The sequence below is a fragment of the Leptinotarsa decemlineata genome, unplaced genomic scaffold (assembly GCF_025532065.1).
Source record: "Leptinotarsa decemlineata unplaced genomic scaffold, Ldec_3_MD MMD2_tig00004307_RagTag_RagTag, whole genome shotgun sequence".
Taxonomy (NCBI): Eukaryota; Metazoa; Arthropoda; class Insecta; order Coleoptera; family Chrysomelidae; genus Leptinotarsa; species Leptinotarsa decemlineata.
Genome location: NW_027412606.1, coordinates 6,944,289 through 6,958,623, shown reverse-complemented (window position 1 = coordinate 6,958,623; position 14,335 = coordinate 6,944,289). Strand labels below are relative to the sequence as shown.

Genomic DNA, 14,335 nt, shown 5'->3' with positions numbered 1-14,335 from the left:
AACTATTTTACGTACAGTTGAAAAAGGAATTTCGGTCAAATCTGATGTTGCTTGTAATAGTTTGTTTCCCTCAATACCAAACTTGAGTTTTAGATTCTTATATACATTGAAACATACTCTCTGTGTTTCAATATTGAAATGCATCCGAATCTTATTCACTGGTATCTCTTTTTCGCATTGTTCATCATCGCTATGGAATCACTACACAGGAAAAGTTCTGCATTGTTATTACTATAAGTACTTGTCCAAGGAACAAAAATTTTAAGTAAGTATAACTGCACCAATATCGAATTTCAACACTCAAATCGCGATCAATTCCTGAACTGAACATTGACAACACGACGGCTCGCATTCTATTCGTCACCGTAACCTGATTTCAAATTTAATTTTATGACTCTTCAGCCTATCATAAAACTCGGTTTTATGATAGGCTGTCCGCCAAGTCCACATGGACTAGTTGTCAGCGGCTTTATTTCTTTGTATTTTATTTTTTTGGCCTTTGAGCTCGCCGACAACTTTAACTATGCACTATACCGATTACTTCGACTATATATACGTATGTTTTAGAACGCAAATCCCATATTTCGAAAAATGTAGAATTTTTTGTATTTCATCGTTTTTCCAAATATATTGGAAATATTTCAGCTTTGGATTAATAAGATGCATCGTTACTTCCTTAATCTCAAATTCTCGACTTTTAGTAATTATCTAACTTCTTTTTTGTAGGATTATCAAAAATTAATTGGAAACCGTGAACTTTTTTCATTCGTTTAAAATGATTCTGTTTATTCTGGCACAAATTATAAAACAAAATATTTGATGGCAATTCTAATCAAAACTGTTCTTGAATATTGGTATGAAATTTATTTTAGGAACGGAATTGGCGCCACGATCCGAAAGGTCATGGTAAACGGGAGTTCCACTAGCTATAGCCGAATTCGAATGAATAACTGGCGCACAGCGCCGGCTTTAGGGGGACGTTGAATTATGTAATAATATAATAATAATAGTGTTACGTTTTTCACCGTGGGTTCACCAATAATTGACTACACTGAATGATAAAACTTCGCTTTATTTCACTTTAAATACAACAAACACTTCAACTGAAAATTTAACTATTATTTGAATGGATATGGCCTTACTAGATCACTTCGCGTACCGCACTGTAACTTCCACTTGACTGTATCGATATGCTCGCAGCTAGCTTTTAAATATCGTAATCGAATGCCGTAGAAAATTTTCCGCAGTTCTGTCGAAATCGGTAGCCTTATTCTCGCTGCTTCTCGAGTGGCGGGAAATCATCGTTCATTCGCGCGCTCTTAGTTATGTCACGTTTTGTTTATGGTTACCAGTGGCGGCCGGCGTTATTTTCTTTCGGGCATGATTTACAACAATAGTAATATTTATTTACCTCAAATATTCATTAAAAAATATAATAATAATAATAATAATTTTATTGCAATACGATCTACAAGTGGACACAGCAAAAGTCAAACTTTCGAGAAGTTAATTCTCATTTACCCTGGAATTACCGATTTTAAAATTAACAGATTTTAATGTATCATCATCGACAAATTACAGTTGAAAATTAAAATGAAAGAGTTTTTCAAAAATATTCATGATAAACAATATTTACATAGCTATTTTTATTAATGATTTTCGTAACAAATTTTAAATTAGCCAGCAGTTAAACGAATAGTAGCATTTATGTCTCAAGTAAGAAATGACTGAACTTCTAAACTTCTTGAAGACTGTGATATTTTTAAGTTCCTTCGGTAGAGAACTATATGCTTTTATTACCTGAGAGTAAGCTCCTTTCTCATAATATGTTGAGTTATGGCTGGGAATAGCTAGTTCGTTACGTTGTCTGGTGTTAATATGCATATTATTCGAATATTGACAACTATTTCTGGGAAACAGACAAGACCCAAGAAGTACAACGAGGGCACTGTCAAAATATCAAGTTTACAGAAGAACTCTTTACAAGAGCTTCTTTGATCTAGATTTAGGATACATCTCAGGATTCTTTTTTGAGTAACAAATATTTTTTGTGAGTATACTGAAGAACCCCAAAATATAATACCATATGAAATCAATGACTGCACATGTGCATAGTAATATGTTCTCAGGCTACAAACAGAGACTTGATCCTTTAAGTATCATATCACCACAAATAGAGCTTAATCTGTTATTCAATAAATTTATATGGGTTTGCCAACTGAGGGTTGCATCCATCGTGACACCTAAGAATTTAGTGTGATCCGATATTGGAATAGATCTATTTTGGATTTTTACATATAGAGATTCCTCGCAGTTTATTGATTTGTTAAAAATTACTAGTCCTGTTTTGGTAATATTTAATTTAAGCATATTTGCCTCTGACCATTTGACTATACTATTTGTCATGGCTGAAGCGTTGGTTGAGAGTTCTAATGCATTTGTTCCAGTGATAATGACTGATGTGTCATCTGCGAACTGGTATACACTACCAAGATTCAAGGCTTTGGGTAAGTCGTTCACATATAGAAGGAAGAGTATTGGTCCAAAGATAGAGCCCTGAGGTACACCCTGCCTAATCATAATTCTACTAGATATATAATGGTTCTCTGCGTTCATTATGAAAACAACTTGGGAGGTATGATCTAACGAGTTCATAACCCACACCCCTTATACCACACTTTTCCAACTTATTTAGGAGTTTTTCGTGGTTTACCATATCAAAGGCCTTTGAGAGGTCATAGTACAAGCCGACCGAGGTTTTTTTGCTATCAGCATTCTCAGTTATTTGTTTTGCCGCATTAAATATCGCCAGTTCGGTGGACATTCCTTGTCTGAAACCAAATTGGTGGGAGTTCAGAATATTATTCGAGTTTATAAATGAGATGAGCCTATTATAAATTACGCGTTCAAATATCTTACCAGGTGATGGAAGTAATGAAATTACCAGGTGATGGAATGAAATTGGTCGGTAGTTATTAATGTTGTTCTTGCAACCTTTCTTGTAGACTGGAACTACTTTAGCTATTTTAAGATCATCTGGATAAGTACCAGTTGATAGGCTTTCATTGATTATGTTCGCCAAGGGTTCTATAATAGAAAGAAAACATTCAGTGGTAAATAAATACGTACTACCCAACAAAGCAAGCCTAGCAAGCGTATAAGTAAGCATACTGAAGTGGTATGAGATCATAAAATATGATCTTATAAGAACAGATAAAAGTAAAAGCGATGCGTATAATTAGCTTAATCGGGGATCTGTTCAAAGTAGACAAAATACCAAAAGGCGAACCTTGACTACAGTGAACATTGTCTACGTAGACCCAGAATCTCGATATCTTATCATGTGGGTTCTAAAATTACCCACAATACTCGAATGTTTGTAGTTGCTTGAAAAGTAACGTGAAACTCATCGAAATAACAATTCATTGTGAGATTTTCGTTTGACAGTTTACAGAACCAGAACCGCGACAAGTGTTTCACTATAGAATATCTTCTTCAGGCAGTACTAACTGCGTCATCCTTCTTATTACGAATGGACTAGCCTGTTACCTGTTTTGCTGGCACGGTAGCTTCATTTATTTATTTCACTTCTCCGATTGACGACTTGTTTATTTTGTGGAAATTCATGTTCACTGAGGATACACTACAAAAATACACTTTTGTCTATTTTCCACTCTATTTCTTTATTGTTGACCGGTTTCGGCTATTACACCATTTTCAAAATTAACTGATTACATTTAAATCTGAGTAATTTATACCTATGTTGCTTATTCTATCATAAATGATTTGATATACCTGATATACCTGATACCCGGTATCAGGCTATTACACGATTTTCAAAACTAACTGATTACATTTAAATCTGAGTAATTTATACCTATGTTGCTTATTCTATCATAAATGATTTGATATACCTGTTATACCTGATACCCGGTACCTGCGTTTCATATATCTGTAAAATCCATGAACATAACAAAGCTTTCAATATACCTAATGTAGGTTTTGGGATCTGGATCATAGGTTCAGGAGAGGACTATTATTTAAATCAAGTTGTTCGTTGAGGACAAAAGAATTGGGATTTTTCTTTGACCTGTTTATTTCCATAGATTCCAACAGATTCATCATTTTCCCTTTTTCGCGTGGGAGCTGATGCCCAGTTCTTCCGTTATTCCACGCATCGTTTGTGATGGGTCAGTCTTCACCAGGGTCCTCAAATCCTCGTCCTGGATTACTTCGGAACGAAATTGCTCAAATCAACATCGAACAGTGCGTTCATTAAAACAATCATTGCTAAATGCCTGGTTAATTTTTCGGGGGGTTTTGGCAGCGCTTTGGTTCAATTAGAATTGGTAGAAAAAAATTGGCCGTCATATAGTTGGCGGTTGGCTGTTCTTGTTCATCTTTTACTGCCTGAACCACTGTGCTTGCTGTTTTTGGCGAGTGCATTGGCTTGGGATGTGGAGGTTGAGCAAACCGGCCATCGGATGCTTGCTTCCACGTAGCCCGTCTGGATACGGGAATGACAGAATCACTTGTGGTTGTGTTACTCCCTAACTGAATGACATCCCAACGATGACTTAATGCTAAGGTGTGTGTATCCGTGCCGAGAAGATGAATGACACTGAGTCTATCATCTGTCTCTAACGGAACCTTCGAGATACCGGGCGCCCTCTTGTCGTAGCATCGCCTTGTCACGGTAATTCGGGGCTCTGCCGTGATTGACCTTCTTTCCCTAGCTACTCGTAGGACTTTTATGGACAGAGTAAAGTTAAAAATTATTTCGGACGCTGAGTCTACAGAGATGGATGTCGAGCTTACGACTCCAACTGACCTCTCTGTAAATTTAGATCAGGAGCGAGAGCTTCTCAACTCTCTAACTCCTGGTCCAGTAACTGAACCTAAAAAAAAGTTTTGGTGGTGCAGCCAGAAAACGACTAAGTCGTCTCCTCAAGAAACCGCCTTGCACCAAATTCTTGAGAGGCGTACGCAGAATCTGTCTCAGGTGGAGACAGGTTAGCAAACGTTTGCGCTCAAGTGATTATTCACCAAAACCAGAGGCGAAAAATCCCTGCACGGGTGAATCTAAGGCATCGTCAGGTGTAGCTGACGTGCAAAAACCCTCATATGGGAATGTTGTCGCAGGTATCAAGGTGGTAACCTTCACCTTGACCACCCGACGACCTCATTAACGATGAAACAGCAGAGCATATACTTTGTGCCTGCCCGCTGGGGATCGAATCAGGTTTTTAGAGTTCGGCAGAGTGTGAATAGGTGTGAGCCACAATAAACCCTTGCAGGTTGCGGTGGATGGTCGAATAGACCCACTCACTTTGAACCTAACCTAATCTTACTCAACCTAGTAATAAACTGAAAAGAAGCAAATAATTTAAATTTGGAAAAAACAAACAGCATCATTGTATAGAGTACGAAATTCTCTATCGATCAGTAAACATCATGACAAAATATTTATTGAGATATAGAGCTACAAAAACACATGACGTTAAAACGGAAATAACTTTTGAAACAATCTAATATTTTAGTTATAACTTGGCTAATGCGCATATTTTTTTCTAAAAATGATTATAAGTTGTTCTTGAATATTGATAGGTACAGATGGAACTTCTGGAGTGCAACGAAATCTTTGGAAAACACGCCAAGACAAGAATTCTGTTATCTTCCGGAGACGAATAAAACAGTTTTAGATTAGACATCTCCTCTAACTTGGTTAGCGAAATGCGTGTCGAGAGACAGAATTTTTATCCTGGCGTGGGAAAAGTGTTTATATGTATGTCTGTGCAATGAATAAAAAATGTCTGAGGAATTCAAATCGATACTAATTCGATTTATGTGTTTTTGTTTCAGGTTTCTACAATTTGACACATCCAATACAAACTTTGATTTAGAAAATTTTGTCCTCATCAAAAGAAAATGTGTGGCGACATGTGAAAATGGATAGTAAGTTTCCCACTTTTATCTTCTTTAAATTCAAGTTCTTGCTCATCTTTTTGTATCTATTTGGTTTTCAACAGGAGTTTAAGATTTCAATATTCTTGTACCGAAATATCAAAAATGAAATTAGTGAATACTCAGTATAAGTAAAACGGATTTAGTCATAATAATTACTCCAAACCAAGCTATTCATTCACCAACAACCCATCCGTGAAGTTCAGATAATATTTTCGATAATTTGAACTTGAAATCAATTTAATTTTTTTGTTTCAAGATACTCCCAGTATTCCCCAATTAGAACAAAATTGACCAAATTGAAAGGGGTATATTTTAGGAGAGATTAATTTTTAGGAAAGAAAGGTTTTGGCTTTTTACTTCTCCATTTTTATAAAAATATGTAGGAATATTCCAAAGAAAGGAAGAAAGCAATCAATTAAAAAAAATAAAAGCTACTTTCATAAACATAAATTTTAAATTACATTTTTTTGTATAAAGATCAAGAAGTAGAAATTCAAAATCTTTCTTTCCCTAAATTGACTACTTCCACAATACTGTGTCCATCACGAAGTGCTCCAAAACATTATCATGCATAGTAGACGTGATCTCCCAGACAAGGCTGCTAAGGAACGGCCCAAATTTTATTTTCTTTTTAATAATATGCGACTGGGTAAAGGAACATTTTTAGGTGGAGTGTAGGGACACCAATTAGCAGTTTCTTCAGCCGTATCAGTGTATCAGTACTAAACATTTTACAAAACTTCAACTTTAAAATACCGCATATGTACACACCGCAGGCGTTAAAACGTAACTGACCACTCTGACACCGTAACAATGAATTCCGCAAGCCGATTGCAGTTGAATCTGATTGGCCAGCCTTGGAAGGCTTTTTTATTTCACCCAATAGATGCAAATGTCCGTGATACTCATACTTTGATCACGTATCTATCTTTGTTTGGGTTCTTTTGTTTGTTGGATGGATATAGTTGAAAGTAAATTCCTAATTTACTCTAGTGAAATAGTACATTAGATTTGATTAGATTAGATTGATAGGTGAGCTGGCATGCGGCCTATTTCACTGCAACTAGTGTCCGACCGAAACTGGTTTTTACAACCGAAACCGAATTTCGGCAACGGTCTCGGTTTCGGCCGAAACCGAAACTTCCTTACAAGGATAAGTTTTGAGGGAAAAATAAAGAAAACGGTATAATAATCAGTCAGTCTTAATTTTTTTATCTTCAAATCGTAACGTTATGCAGTCTTCGACATTTTTACTTATTGATAATCAACATAACCCCTTATTTAAGAAATAATAATAAATTCACCTCAAAAATACTTAAAATAGGTGAGGTGTAAATTCTTCATTTAAATATTATTAATGGTTTTACAAAAATATTATACATAAAATTACTTATTTGAGTTGTTACCTAATATTACAATAGGTACTTAATATTTATGTAATAAACAAGGTAAATCACAAAGAAAGTCACGACATGATTAGACACGTGGACGCGGAAAAATGCCTTCGTCGCTTGTATGAAATTAACGCGCCGAACACGACCGATCACAGCACGAGAACTCCCGAATGTAGTTTCGGTTTCGGTCATAGTTTCGGCAGGTTTGCCGCCGAAACCGAAACTACTGCAACTGCAACTTTTGCAGGTCTATTGTGATGCTCCTTGTTTATCAGATCTCTTTATCTAGGTTGGTTTCGTTAATGAGACTCCAAAGCCCTGATATTGGCTCCTTCATATAGCGTATACCTAGCCTCTGGTTTCTCATTTACGCATCTCCATGGTTTTGATAAGAAATTATGTTGAATTATAATAATAATAATAATAATAATAATAATATTTATTTACAAAAGAACAGTTTTTACATGATTATAGAATATGGAAAGTATTACATTGTAAACAAATATTTCAGAAATATATTTTCCCATATAGGCTCTTGAAGACCCTGTCCATGGGTATACTTAATCATACAAATACGCAACAATGAATACTACCTAAAAATATAAATACTGCTCATATTTCAGTATAATTTTTCTAATTTTTGAAAAGTAGAAATATTTCTAGTAATAACAGACACATACAAAGAAAAAAAAACGAATAACTATAGTAATGGTTCCTTAATTTTCAATCTACTCGGAAAAGCATAGACATTGAACAATAACTAGAGCAAAGGAAAAAAAAAACTCATTGTAAAAAATGGGATGAATCATTTAAGAGAATCAATCAGTTCATGGAAAATATGTCTATTTTCTGAAAGTATCCATTTTTTGAGTTCCCTCTTCAAACTGTATTTGTTATGGATCGCTTTAAGAGAATTTGGCATTATGTTGTACAATTTTGGTCCTAAATACGTAAAACATTTCTGACCTACTGCTTTATTTGCCTTGGGTATGGCAAAATCGGACGATATTAAGGCCCTTGTATTGAATGGATGACTTAATTTACTTGTATACTGTTTACGCTGAAGGATAAAAAATATTGCCGTTTTGGAAAACAACTGTCTGATGTCAAGAATTTGTAACTCGATATATAATGAATCAGAAGAAAATCGAAGTGATTTGCGATATATTATTTTCAAGATTCGTTTTTGCACATTTTCAAGGGTTTTGACAATTGTTTTGTTTGCTCCACCCCAACCAAGTATTCCATATTGCAGCAAAGATTCCACTAGTGCATAATAGAGGATCCTGAGTTGTGCAACAGAAAGTATTTTTCGTAATTTATAAAACTTGAACATTAGTCCTCGGAGTTTATTTTTCAACTTTTCGATGTGTATATCCCATCTCAATACCGAATCTATAAAAATACCTAGATACTTTACTGACAGTACTAGTTTGACATCTTGGTTATTAATTTTTATTGACTCATATGGGGGTAAGTACTTCTCATATGATGTAAAACAGATAACATTTGTTTTACTGAGATTTACTGTAAGCAAATTCTCTTTAAACCACTCTATTATCTGTTTCAGGTCTCTTTCTGCCGCATCTTTCACATTCAACCAGTTTTTGTCCTCATATATGATGACAGTATCATCAGCGAACGATATTATAGAACCACAAGTATTTAGGCTAAGGAGCTCGTTTATGTAAATATTAAAAAGTATCGGTCCAAGTACAGTGCCCTGTGGGACACCGCAAATTATTCTTTTTTCATCACTAATTACATCGCTAATTTTTACTCTCTGTTTTCTGTTACTCAAGTAATCTCTGAAAAGATCAAGGGCAACTCCTCTTATGCCTATTTTTTCCAACTTTTCCAACAAAAGCCCATGACTCAAAGTATCAAAAGCCTTTGTAAGATCCACAAAAACTCCAAGACATGCTTTTTTCTTATCTACATTTTCATATATCCTACTTATAACATCAGCTATGGCATCCTGGGTTGATATACTTTCTCTGAATCCATACTGTTTGGGAGAAATAATTTTGTGTTCATTTACATAGTTCATCAGTCGAATTTTTATAATTTTTTCCAATAATTTTGCTATAGACGATGTTAAGCATATCGGGTATTGATGGGTATGAATGCCTTGTGTGTCCTGTCTAGTACTTTGCCTATTTTGGGCAAATAAAATATTTTGCAAAGCTTTTCCACTGTTTGGAAATATACATTATTTCTATAATAGGCACTGGAGACGAACAGAAATTAATCACCAGAAAACATTCAACTATCGTACGGGAAAATAAAACAGATTATAAAATTAATAATAATATTTATTTTCCCACAAGATATATAGAATGTATAGGAATGGTCAATATATAATGCAAAAGCACTAAAAAAGAGTATAGTCATTCAAGAATAAAGATATATAAAAGTCAACATGAAAATACATATACACGCATACACTTATATACCTACATATATGATATAACTAGCTATAAAATATTCTTCCAATGAGTAGAAACATTTCTCAGTCAGGAATTGTTTAAGGGAGCTACTGAATTTTTTTAAATATTTGGCTTCTTTTATACTATTAGGTAAATGATTGTAAATAGACAGACCCATAAATGTAGGTGCATTATCAGAGACCTTATATTTTGTGAATGGAATGTGGTAATTTTTTCTTTAGCGTGTAATTACATGTTGGCGTGTATGTTTTAAAAATAAAGACGGATAATTCATAAATATAGACAGACATGAGGGTCAAAATTCTAAAATTTTCGAAAATATTCCTATAGGAATGTGTATTAGGAACTCTAGCTATTATTCTCACTATTTTTTTTTGCATGGAAAAAACACTTTTTGCCAAAGTCGAATTTCCCCACAAACATATTCCATACCTAATTTGTGACACACACTGTGCATGGTATAGAGCCACTACCATAAGTATATGTTTGAAATTCCTGAACATGAAATATACAGAATTCAATCTTTTTATTAAGTTTGTACAGTGACCTTTCTAGCTCACATTTTCATCAACAAAAAGTCCAAGAAAATTGGTTTCAATTGTACTGTCAATGGATACATCAACACTCATCTTAATTCTGAGAGGATTGCATTGTCTTTGATAGTTATGAAATCATATAATTTGTATTGCATGAGTCCAGCATCAGTTCTAGAGCTTTTTCTGTATCTTTTTGCATATTAATTTTGTTTTTTGTGAAATTATCACTGATGTGTCGTCTGCATATATTGTTACATGAACGCCTTTCAAGAATTTATAATATGGATAAAATAGGTCTCAGGATCGATTCTTTATTGTACATCAATATTAATGGCTTTACTCTTTGAATTGACGTAACCAACCCTTTCACATTGGATATTTGGAATACATACGTACTGATGACGGTGTTTCAAAAAAGAAGAAATCCTTTCTAATGTGACATCTCATAATCCATAATTTATACAATTCCTTAATTATACAATTATACAATCTGAATCATGTGATTCAGATTCATCACTCACATTGGAAGAGTGATACACGTTCTATCATCAGTAGGAAAATAATTTCTTACTCGACAGTAGTAAGGTGGAAAATCAAGCAAGTTCCACAACCATAACAGAATATAATGGGGGTAACCAAATATAATAAAGAAAAATATTATTTTCACGAACATTCAATGTGTATTCATCTTTTAACAATACTCTTTGAATTTTCAGTGTTTCCAGTGCAGGACGTTGCTGGAAAAAAGCCAGTGGAACATCATCTTATGGTTCTCTATTCGATACCTCATTTGAAGATCCTGTAAGACGGTTCAAACGAGCCCTGACTTTTTCAAGTGAATCTGACGACCCCGAAATCGATGTTTCGGATAACATCAGCAAACACGCCTGGAGAATTGTCCTTTCTTGTTTCCTGTCAGTAGGTGAGTTGGCTTGATATTCAATATAAAATAAAAAATTAACTAAATAAATACCAATAGGGATGACCAACCCCCACTTATTTCGGAGTATGAGCTTTGAACTATGAAAGATGATTTCAATAGAAGTGAGAAAAAAGTAGAACCTTAATAGATGATGATGCAAGTGAAGTAATAATTCTGAAATATTGAAAAAAAAACAATTGAATATGCAACTTTCAGGTAGATAGTTTTCTGATAAAAATAAAATAGAAACCTTCATCATCATGACAATTTATTTCCCAAAAACATATGATGTTTATACTAGAGACTAGAGGAAAAATGTTGAAACAACACACCATACAAACTGCAACTTACTATTACAGTATGAAAAATAGTATTCATGTCAGTTCACAAGTAAAGTTGATATTAATATACAAGTGAGAAAATTTTAATAATAATAATAATAATATCGTTTATTATGCATAAAAATACATTTATACATAAAAGGAAAAGGGTTAGCCAAAGGCTATCTTCCACCTCTCGCAAAAATTATACAGTGAGTATACTATCATAACAATGATAGAGAAGAGAAAAAAATAATACATCATATAGTTGCTAATAATTCTTAATATTCTTAACATTATTTTGGTCAATTTAACAATTTCATTGCACTACCATACATTAAATTTTAATTTTTTTAAATTAGCACTGAGCAGTAGGCATCTGTGATTTTATTTCTTTTTTAAATTTATTAATTTATCTATTTATTACACAAATAGGGATACAAACAGAAGAAATCCAAAAAATATTTTCATTTTACATATGAAAGATAGTGAGTAAACAAAATATAAATGCTAAGTACATTACACTATATAGTAGAAATATTAACAAAAATTTAAAAAAACCGTATATGAAGAACCGATAACTAATTATAAATAAAAATAAATTTCACATACTTTTTAAATCTAAGGAAAGGTAACCTCAGTTTTTCAATATCATTGCAATGAGCGTTGAAGGATCTGACAATTCTGCATAAAGGAGAGTTTTTTCCTGAATTGGTTTTTCTAAATGGGGTTGCAATAATATCATGGTTTCGCAAGTCTCTGCAAGGTGTATTCAATGAAATTTTTGTTATCAACGTAGGACAATCGACACGTTTATTGAATAATTTGTACAGCATTAATATATCTGACATTTTTCTTTTATCTGTAAGAGACAACAAAGAATACTTTTTGTAAACTGGACGGAAATTTCCATTGATTATAGAAATGTCAGTTTCACGCGCCAATTGTTTGACGAATTTATTTTGAACGCTTTCAAGTCTCTGTTGGTAAATCGAATATTGTGGACTCCAAACGACAGATGCAAAGTTCAAACGACTATATACATAAGAGTAATATATATTAAGAATAGTTTTTGCATTTCTGAAATGTCTTGTATTTCTTATAATGGAACCCAATAAATGATTACACATATTGATGGTCTTCTCAATGTGGGATTTAAAAATCATTTTGAAATCCATTATCACTCCCAAACCACGTACTTCATTAAAACTGTTTTGATTTTGTGATTTCCTATTTGATATTAAAAATCAATGGGATTTCTATTTCTGGTGAAAGTTATTTTGTGACATTTATCGAGATTCAAGTATAGGCTACTATTGCCACAGATTTCTGCAAATGATTCAAGATCATTTTGCAATCTCTCATAGTGCTGTATTTCTTTGATGGTTCGATAAATCTTGAGGTCATCGGCATATAACAAAAAGTAGGAATGTTGAAATACTTCAACAATATTGTTAATATAAATTATAAAAAGTAATGGTCCCAAGTGACTCCCCTGTGGTACACCTGATGTAACCACTAAAGGTTCTGACTGGTAACCGTTAACATCCACAACTTGATGCCTTCCTGTAGTGTATGACGATATCCACAGAAGGTGCCGATGTATCCGGATCTCCGCGAGTCTTTCAATGATCAAGTTGTAACTTATTTGATGAATATTATGATTTAAAAGGGGTAAAATTTCATTCAGATAAGAAGGGGCTATATAAGAAAAACATCCTTGAAATTTGGAAGTACGGTGTCTAGGTATGTTGAATGAGTTAATTCTCAAATTGACCATATGTATGTCAGAATTCCTGCTTAATAAACTATATAAATAACTAGGTGTTTCAGTTTGAAGCAATTTGAACAGAAACATTTTTATCAAATATTGAACTCTGTACCTCACATTCAGCTCCTTCATTTTTAACAAAAATTAGGTGACATGTTCACCATATGGTATACAGCATACGAATCGCATGCAAGCATTTTGTATACGTTGTAACTTCTGTTTGTTATATTGTGGCAAAAAATTGTAATACACTGAACAAAAATACTCGATAAGAGTTTTAACTAACCTGAGTTTCATTTCTTCTGATAACTGATACTTGAATTTATATAGCGATTTGAGTTTGAAGAATGATACTTTGAAAATGTTTGTCATATGTTCATCGAAAGACAAATAGCTATCTATGGTTACGCCAAGATCTTTAGCACTCTACCCAGTCAATGTCTGCGTTATGGAGAGTGAGCCTAAAGTTACACTGAGTTTCTACTATTTGTCTTTGAGACCCTATGGATAAGGCCAAAGTATTATTTGGATTGATTTTCAGTCCATGATTCTCCGAGTACAGGAATGTTTTGTGCAAATCTGTGTTTATATTGGCCACGCAACTTTCTGTATCAGTGTTATGAGAAGATAAATATAACTGTATATCATCTGCGTATAGATGTACTTGACAATGTGATAAGAAAGTAGGGTAATCAAAAATAAACACTGAAAACATCAAGGGTCCTAAAATACTTCCCTGCGGTACACCGGAGATTGTTTGTTTTAGGGATGACCATGAGTAATCATCCAGTTTGACCCTCTGTGATCGGCCTGTGAGATATCTGGTCATCCATTTAAGAGAAATGTCATCGAATCCTATGAACTTGAGCTTGCTGATGAGTAAATCGAAATTAACTAAATCGAAAGCTTTACTTTCTCGCTTCCAAATGTTTTATAGGTTTTGATTATTATTCTCGCCTTCTAGCGGGCTGCAAT

The 14,335-nt window shown here is 33.8% G+C and overlaps 1 protein-coding gene across 1 annotated transcript in view; it reads left to right on the top strand.

The window, feature by feature from the left end:
• Positions 1-14,335, top strand: part of LOC111511811 (choline transporter-like protein 1) — a 105,164-nt gene that overhangs the window by 61,416 nt on the left and 29,413 nt on the right. Inside the window, exons 5-6 of the mRNA XM_074178882.1 lie at positions 5,863-5,955; positions 11,064-11,269. Of these exons, the coding sequence (XP_074034983.1) occupies positions 5,863-5,955; positions 11,064-11,269 (299 nt within the window). The remainder of the gene's footprint in view (positions 1-5,862; positions 5,956-11,063; positions 11,270-14,335) is intronic.